This window comes from Cryptotermes secundus, unplaced genomic scaffold (assembly GCF_002891405.2).
Source record: "Cryptotermes secundus unplaced genomic scaffold, Csec_1.0 scaffold2147, whole genome shotgun sequence".
Lineage (NCBI taxonomy): Eukaryota > Metazoa > Arthropoda > Insecta > Blattodea > Kalotermitidae > Cryptotermes > Cryptotermes secundus.
In genome coordinates this window covers 1-9,536 of record NW_019731613.1, presented here as the reverse complement: position 1 = coordinate 9,536, position 9,536 = coordinate 1, and the positions used below count along the sequence as shown (strand labels likewise).

General features: G+C 38.8%; 1 protein-coding gene across 1 annotated transcript in view; it reads right to left on the bottom strand.

The window, feature by feature from the left end:
• Positions 1 to 8,307, bottom strand: part of LOC111867325 (E3 ubiquitin-protein ligase MYCBP2) — a gene marked incomplete at its 5' end in the record, with an annotated part of 25,916 nt that extends 17,609 nt beyond the window's left edge. Inside the window, 5 exon segments of the mRNA XM_023857076.2 lie at positions 1,768 to 1,896; positions 4,131 to 4,358; positions 5,358 to 5,580; positions 6,612 to 6,766; positions 8,020 to 8,307. Coding sequence (XP_023712844.2) covers positions 1,768 to 1,896; positions 4,131 to 4,358; positions 5,358 to 5,580; positions 6,612 to 6,766; positions 8,020 to 8,307 — 1,023 coding nt within the window.
• Between the last annotated feature and the right edge of the window lie 1,229 nt (positions 8,308 to 9,536).

Below are 9,536 nucleotides of genomic sequence, written 5' to 3'. Positions count from 1 at the left end.
GCTGGGCAGCGTTGCCAGGAGTTGTTTACGGCTATGTAGCAACTGCGGCGCCCCATATTACGTCACCATGGGGAAAGGGGTGTCTACCGAGCGTTGCACACTGATGGATGGAGTGGGGGTATGTGATGTCACTCGTGAGATCACAGAGTTCACGCGACCCCCACCTCCCGCTACGCCATCCACGTCAGAATATATTAAATCCAGCATTCTTTTATACAAACTTGTATAATAAGTCACATAGAACCAACATTAATTAGTGGATTAATGCCATCTGACTTTATTAAACACTTGCTGTTCACCATGTAAGGAAACAAACTTTTCTTAGAACAGTTTCATTTAGCCATTTTAATATTATCATTCCATTTCATTTAGCCACTGTTCACCAACCTGCCAAACCAAGACTTGAGTGAGACAGCAGGCAGAGTGGTAGCATTTGTAAATTTGTGGTGGGAAGACAACAGCACCATACGCAATAAAGAGAAAAAATTGTCTAGTAGTTTTCAGTTTAAATCTGAGCAGCCAGGAATGAGACCTACATTAGGCGACATGCATCTAGATTAGTGTTTATTAAATCACCACTTTATAAACTTTCACAACACAAAACCTTCTTCATCATGAAAACTACTAACGGAACCCACACCAAAACAACAATACTGAAGATATGAAGTTACAGAGGTTTGATTCTGTTATGGTACTTAAATGGTAGAGGCATGGTGTAGTGCAGTTGGCTGAGGGGCTATGCTACAAGCCAGAAGGTCGCGGGTTCAAGTCCCGATGAGGTCATTGGATTTTTTTCAATTGACCTAATCCTTCGAGCTGCACTATGGCCCTGGGGTCAACTCAGCCTCTAACAGAAATGAGTACCAGGAATTAATTAAATAATTTTCCTGGGAAGTAAAGCGTGGCCGGTGCGTAAGGCTGACAACCTTACCGCCATCTTTGAGCTGAATGTCTAGAAAATGTGGGACCCTCAATGTCTCACAACCCTAGGGGCCTTCATGGCCTGTTATAGGGATACCTTTACTTATTTTATTGTTTATGGTACTTAAATGGTAGGAAAAGAAATAATGCCGAATCAGATAACTTATTTCCTCTGGTACACTCATGACATTACATTCAAAATTGAAGGCCAAGTAAATGATCCAGATCTTACTCACAGAATCCCATGCAGAAAGTAGTTCTTTAATGTGCCTGATCTGGAAAGCGGCAGTGGACAGAAACTGTATTTAAGCACCTTTCCTGTTGTCCAGCTTGATGAAAGTTTATTAATTTTTTTTATTGCTAGTGGGGTGGGACTAAGTCCCTTGTACTGCAGCCACTTCTGGCCTATTGTACCAGCCCCAGATGATAGGTGAGGGTGATTGTGGAGCAATTGGAGGAATGAAGATTGGCAGGGGAAACCGAAGTACTTGGAGAAAACCTGCCCCAGTGCCACTTTGTCCACCACAAATCCCACTTGACCAGACCCGGGATTGAACCCGGGCTGCTGCGGTGAGAAGCCAGTGACTAGCCGCTTGAGCTATAGCGCAGCCCCAGTGATGAAAGATTACTTGAGGATGGAACACAGTTTAGGTTTATAATTTTATAGGATATTTGTCTGAGGTTGGTGATAATAGTGAAATATTCAGAATTTCTTGAATTCCTTATTGAACTCTATGATTCAATGGAATTGAGTTTGTGAATTATAGCATTAGATAATTGTAGCTCTATAAACTTTGCTATAATTAAAAAAAGCTATAATTAATTGTTCTATGTATCCTTTCTTACCTGTCTCTGGTGCATGCGAGTACGGCGATGTAAATGTAGAAACCGGTCACAGTCGGCACACAAGTTCCCACATACATTGCACTGAATGATGGCCCCTGTTTCTCCATCATCATGGTTGCTGCACATGGGCTAAACATAAAACATACATTAATTATACATGAAACAATTCAGCCATACTTTATATTTATTATTATTATTATTATTATTATTATTATTATTATATTATATATTATACTTTATATTAATAAAAATCATCAGGTGTAACATGTAGTAGTTAGAAACTTTATTTGTTGGATAAAATATGCCTTAAATATTCACCCTTGTAGGGTCATCATCAGAGGGTTACATGGTAAAGAAGAGCTTGCTCAGTATACATTGATTTCTAGCAGTAACATTTACATTTAAATCCCTTTATAATTGAAAATACAGAGAGTTCTTGCTCCTTTATATACTGCTAATGGACTGCATAATTTTAACACATAAGCCTCTGATGATGGCCCTATAGGGCTAGTCATGTCCAGCCTGCAGGATGGATTTGGCCTATCAAATATTTTCTTAACCCTCAACCATATGAAACATTTTTTTAATATAAGTGTTATTGTCTCACATATATTTTAAAATCTGTCCACCTGGCAAGACTAAATGAATCCACTTCTGAGGTGCAAACAACCATAACATAAAAGATTTTAACTACTCACAGTGATGACTACGCACATTGTTATCTTCTGAGATGTGATGCCGTGTAGTCTGATAAATATTTAGCACCATTCTGGGCATACCTCCATCTTCACGGTTCACTGATGGATGTAGCTCTTTGCTCCAAAACAATGGCAAAATCTACCAGACTGTACGGCATTGCATCCTCTAAGACAGCGCTCTTCACTTACAACATGACTTCATTTATCCCCAGGAGTAAGGCAATAATAATAAAGTATAATGAAATATGGACAGCAGAGGGGACCTACAACTTAATGCAGACATCAAACCATGACAATGGCCTATAGTCCAAAACAATGGCACTGTCAGTGCCTCTCCCGCAGATCAGATCCTTGTGTTGTCAAAAATTAAATGAGCATTTAACTGACAAGACTGAAACTGGAACTATACTGCATGTTTTCTCACACAGATTGACACTCGAGGCCTATGCAGGAGATGTGCACCATGCCAATTCTTACTATAAACCAAAAGTTTAAAATATATAAAATAAAGGTAATAATCACATTTATCTGATTGTCACAAAACTATAGTCTCAAGTATAAAATTTTGTGGTACCATGTGAGCTATTTTCAAAAAATAAATTCCAGTGCCAATGCTTCAGGAGGCTGGGAATTTCATGAAGCTTTCATACTGCCGGAACTTGGGCACCTTAGAATGTAAAAGGTTAAAGTAAACTGGAATGCAGTAGAAAAAAAGAATATATTTGTCTGCAGAGTAGAGATGGTGCTATAAGGCAACAAATAGATACTGGTTTCCTTGAAATCCTCTGAACAAATTCTTTTGTAATTTTGAAATTCTTTTTTGATTTGTCACACAATATTTTGGTTGGAAATCTGCAAGGAAAAAGACTATTTGAGAGGTCTAGATGGAAAAATGATATTTATAAAGACCCTGCAATAAAATGGATGTGCGAAGATTCAACTGCCCCAGGACAAACTCTAACAATGTTCATATCATTTTATTCAAAGTGTGGAATAACTAACTTCAGCCAAAGCACAGGACTGCTGAAAGGGGACATACAATAGATTAAAGTTGGGCTGATAATGTCCAACCCATTTAATCTACAATCTGATCCTTAATCTGTCCAACTCTTACTGAAGTTTATACTTTCATACCTCACCTAACATTCTGTTTCAGATTTTATCCCTTCTTATTTACTTCTCATTACTCTGGAGAAAACTCCTTGTTAGACTGAGAGCTTCTGAGAAGTGCTGTGAAGAATATTTGGACCTGAGAGACAGGAAGAACAGGACGCTGGAGAAATTATACAATGAGGGGCTTCACAATTTGTATGAGTCACCAAATATTATTTGGATAATCAAACAAAAGCGTTAAGTCAAAAAACCTAAAGAGAATAAATTAGTTGACAGTCCTAGGCATTGACAAAAGGTTAACATTAAAAATAAACTCAGAGAAATATATGAGGATGTGAATTGGATTCATCTGGCTCAGATAGGGTCCAGTGGTGGGTTCTTGTGAACACAATAATGAACCTCTAGGTTTCATAAAAGGCAGGAAATTTTTGTGCTACCTCACCAACTATTGGTTTATCACACTGGATTCTGCTCCACAGAGTTAGAATACTCTTTATTAAATTAATCTAGTTTTGGTATTCTAGAGTGACATCATATAGGGCATATGCTCACCCTTGGAGCAGGTGGCTGGCCATCAGCAGCCCCACTCCACTGTCCTGATGACAGTCGCTCCACATGCTCACTGTCCAGAACACATAAGGATGCAAGGGCAAGCCACAGTGTAGGGGTGTGCAAGCAGTCAGATGGTGTACGGTGTGAATCCTCCAGTTTTGTCAGATTTAAAATGTTTTCAGCCACTGCACCCTTTGTCACATTTGCCCAGGCTTCTGACAGTTTGCCCTGAAACAATTTCCCATAAGTAAAATGTCTGCACAATACATCTGACAAACTTTCAGGATGTATATAGTTTAAATTCTGCTAGTCTCAATGGAGTCTTTCATCATTTTTCCCATGAAAATGCCACAGTAAGAACTTAAAAATGGGTCAAGCCAGCTTCCTGCAACATTTCTCCCAAATCAGCACTCAAGATTATCTTACTATACTTCACTATAATCCATGAATATTGATAAAGTACCATAAAACAAATGAACGAGCAATACATATACAACTCTACCTACTGGAGATACCCATTTACAATGAACAAAAAAATTAATCAATATATGCCATGGCATAATTTATCAGAAATATGTACAGTAATTTCAATTCACAGCAAGGATTAGTTTGGATTCCTACAAAATTAAAATCTTGCTGGAGTAAGAACAAATTATCACAACTGACTCTTCTCCTGGCCCGTGTTATAAAAATAATGTAATCTATACCTGAAGGTATAATAACATAACAGCACAGTGAAACAGATTATACAAGGGTTAAGTGGTCTGAGGGTGATGTCATAGACATCGCATGTTTCCATGCGATTTGCTTTAGACAAGTTATAATTTGAAAAAAACACAGTCACATATGAAGAGGACCAGTCCTTCATTTGTAGCCTAACTGCCACATGTTTGTGAAGTAAGAAGCTGGCCACTTTCTCTCAGATTAGGTAAATTTGTAAATTTCACACCCAACTGGAGATTCCATGTACATTTGAAAAATGTTAATATCACTTTACTTATATTATTCCTCAAACAAAATACCATACCTGTTGGCTGAGCCTCTCTATACTTATACATCCACAAACTCATCAGATTATTGTAGTTACAAACATTTAGAGTTAATGTGAAAATTTTCACAAGTTACAGAATTAAAATCAACTTCTGAATTCTTTTTTGTCTTATATATACCAGACGATGGATAGAGTCAAAAATAAGCTTTATAGGTGTGTTCTGAATTCTTACTTACTGCAGCCATATCCTTCATCAGTTGAATAATAACCTCAGCCAATCTGCGAGTAATACACCCTCTTAACCACCAGCGTGAACCAACAAAATCTCGAGGATGAATTGATGTTGCCAATGTCACTGTGGTCAGGCCTTTCCCTCCAGAGGCATCCTTGCCTTTAACTTTCACTTGAACTGTAAGAGCTTTGGCAACACAGCTCAAGAATACATCTAAAATACCAACTCTGAAACAAAGCACAATATGCAGCATTTCCTAATTCTCTTCTAACATACGCCATTTAAAATAATAACTTATTCATCCTCTTTCAGAATATATACAAATACATGATGAAGTGGCAGGGAATGTGGTAGCACAGTTGGTTGTGGGTTCAATTCCTGATGAAATCACTGGATTTTTCAATTGGCCTAATCCTTCCAGCTAGACTATGGCCCTGGGATTGACTCAGCCTCTAACTCTATAAGGCAAGAGCCTGGTATAATTAATGCCAGGGCCCGGTACTGGGCCGTAGCCTGGCAGGTGAGAAGCACTTGTCTAGAAAATGTGGGAGCCTCACCATCTCACAACCCAATGGGCCTCCATGACCTGTTATATCCCTTATCAATCCTCACTTTACCAATTCTTCACATCCGTCACTGCTGCTGAGGTATGCAGCAAGCCTAACCATCCAGCATCTAATCATGTCTTCAGTCTTTAGTAAGTTTTAAGCCTTACATTCTTTATTGTCCATGTTGTTGTACTGTTGGCAACTGAACTATACATATACCTACTGTCAAATACAATTTACACATTTAATGCTCTAAATTTTAAGTAGTTGGTTGAGGGGCTATGCTACAAGCCAGAAGGTCACGGGTTCAAGTCCCGATGAGGTCACTGGATTTTTTCAATTGACCTAAGCCTTCCAGCCGCACTATGGCCCTGGGGTTGACTCAGCTTCTCACAGAAATTAGTACCAGGAATTAATTAAATAACTTTCCTGGGGAGTAAAGCACAGCTGGCACATAAGGCTGATAACTTTACCGCCATCCTTAAGCCAACTGTCTAGATAATGTGGGACCCTCAACATCTCACAACCCTATGGGCCTTCACGGCCTGTTACAGGGATAGCTTTACTTTACTTACTTACTTACTTTACTTTACTTTACTTTACTTTACGCCACATGGTATATCTGTTCATTACAGACACTTCAAGTGTCAATGCAACAACCTTTCCAACCTAAGGTCTCTATCTTTCCAAAACATCTCTTGACAACTGACCTGTGAATATCGAACTGAGGCTCTGGTTCCAAAAGAGCCTTGTTGGCAGCTGATACAATACTAAAATCAGCTGGTGGCAGTCTGTCAACACTCATAACATTGCCGAATACTGCAGGGGATATCTCTGGTAACATACGTCGCAATAACGATGTCACCTGAAAGAGACATTTATATCTGAATCAACTACATTTTCAGTCTGTGTCATATGAATATAGTGATAAACTAGTGTTAGATAAGACTGAAACACATATCTTAATATGTTAATGAAGACTATGTGTGACCTCAATACTTCCATTTACACATGCTGATATACTCTGTGATGCAGTTCATCATAAGTGGCTGTGACAGTGAAAATCTATCAAGTGGAAAATTCATCATGACAATGAACCTTCTTTCAAAGCCCAGCTTCTGTGAAAAGTATTATCTGAACACAGAACACCGCAAGTCAGACTGCCTCCCTACTTGTCAGACATGGTTTCCCAAGAATTTTGTTTGTTCCTCAAACTTGATCTCGACAGTTACAATGTATGATGATGTAGAAACAACTGAACATGATGCAACTGAGCAGCTGTTAGTGATTCAGAGGGAGTTTGCAGCATTAGATTAGTGAACAGGAGCTTTGAAGGGCCTTAATCACCTACCCTTGTACCACATCTTAGTTTTCTGTGATTAAATGTTCTTACTTTCTCACCAGGTCTCATGAATTGTAAACTGTGGCACTGAATACAGTTTCTCTTAGTCTGAACTACTACTTTTCCTACAAAGGATTTTATAACATACAAACTTACAATATATAATTAACAGCATGCGGCCTCTTGAGAAACTGATATTTGCTCAGCTGGTCAAGAAATCCCTGTGTAAGATTCGAGTTTATCACAGCAATGGTTATGAACAGTACTATATCCTGGGATATAACAATATGTATTCAACTGGTAGTCAATTAATGTTTCAGAGGAACATGTCACCTCCATCTTTGGCATTGGAAAGTAACCCAAGCAAAGAAATCAGCATGAAAGTGGCAGCAAGCAAGCAAGCTTTGTTTACTGGATTCTTCCTTGACTTATTTTCCAACCCTGCCCATGGAAGTGGCATGTTCCTCCAGAACATTGGTTGACCTTCAATGCACTAGACAATATTATATCCCAGAAGACAGGACTCTTTAAGACATCCCCTGTCTTTCATAGAACCTGATGTTCCATACTGCGCTCACTAAAGCTCATACTGGGTCATATCCTGAGATGGCTGAATCCAATCCACACTCTCAAACCCTATCTGATCTACAGCACTTAACTTTGGGCCATTACACTGCACCCTGAACTTTACATTTATTAGTCTCGGTTGTTCAGAAGAAGTGTTACTTCACCTGCTACACACAAAGGAATTAGTGACTGTACACTGCCTTGCTTACCTGCCTCTGAACCCTAGCTGACCCAGTATGGAGTAGACTGAGAAGGTCACGTAACAAGCCATACTGATGTGACAGATATGCCCGGCCCACGCTGCTGCCACTAAGTGCCAAGACCATTGACAACATTTCAAAGCAATATGTGTCTGCAGACTTTGGCATCTCTACACTGTGGCCACTGCTAGAACTGCCCCCAGATGGGGCTGTTTGTGCTGAACAGAGAAGGGACTCCCACTCTTCACGAACTCGGGTGGCCTCTTTTCTGATGGCCTGCACAATGTGCATGCAAACCTACAAAGAATAAGGGACTATAAAATGCAAAGCTTACATAATACTCATTTTCTTGATATTCTTTCTCAGACTCAATGCACACCTGTGTGCACATGTACAGAACACATTAATGCATGTGGATATAGATATCAATACACATACCCTTTAATTTATAACATAAATGGAATATAACTTTTCACTGTATCAGAAACACCATTCTCATTCATACTGCAACTTCTTCCGGTTAAGGTCTGGTATTGGTATGGGAAAACATCAATTTGCACATTTATGAAGTTATGTTGAGTTCATAATTCTACACGCAGCTCTGAATGGAAGTGAAGTATGAGGGAAGAACAAATACTGTTTGACACGGAGGCTGCAACGGGGTGCAGACTTTGATATAAATGTATAATATTGCAAATTTATTACAGTTCACCAAACATTAAAAACTGAAATTGTGGTGAATGAACAAAATATATATGCTGAACTGAAATTTTATAAAACTGAAGTTGCAATAATAAAGTTAAATAAAATATTGGGTTTGAGGTTCTCACCACAGTGACTATGGAGAATACAATCAGGTTTGATATTAGAGGTCTACACTGAAAATTGTGAAAGAAGTTTAATTTTTGTGTCAGTACAATACATATTTTACATTAAGCGTAAATTAAACTCTGATTTCCTCAGAAACAGCTCGCTGTGTAAAAAGTATGTCACCAATCAGGACAATAAAGAGTCTCAGTGTAGACTTGTGATGCCAGTGGATGAAGACCATGCCAATGGAAGCCTCCAGAAGTGATACTCAAGGGACTTAGAAAATCATATCTGATAAATTGGATGGGCTGGGGGATGTTGCCAGTGAACATGATAATGTTAGCACTGAATTTGAGACACAAGATGGGAACTGCAAAGACAATGAAGCTTAAACTGAAGATAGAAATGGTGACACTGGTGAAGATGAATAAATGCTAGTAATTTTAAGAAGGCCACTAACTCAATAAATGTAATGTATAACATATTTTCTAATATTTTTTGCACATATGTGGTGTGTTCAAAAAGTATCGAACCTTTGGTCGGCAGAAATACATTTATTGATTTGATAGTACAAAACCATAATCCCCTTCAAAGTAGTCTCCTTGGTAATGCACACACTTCTCCCAGCGCTTCCAACATTGTTGGCAACACTTCTGGAACGCGTCTTTTGCAATGGTGATCAGCCGGGCCGTCGCATTCCGCATGATGTCTTCTCT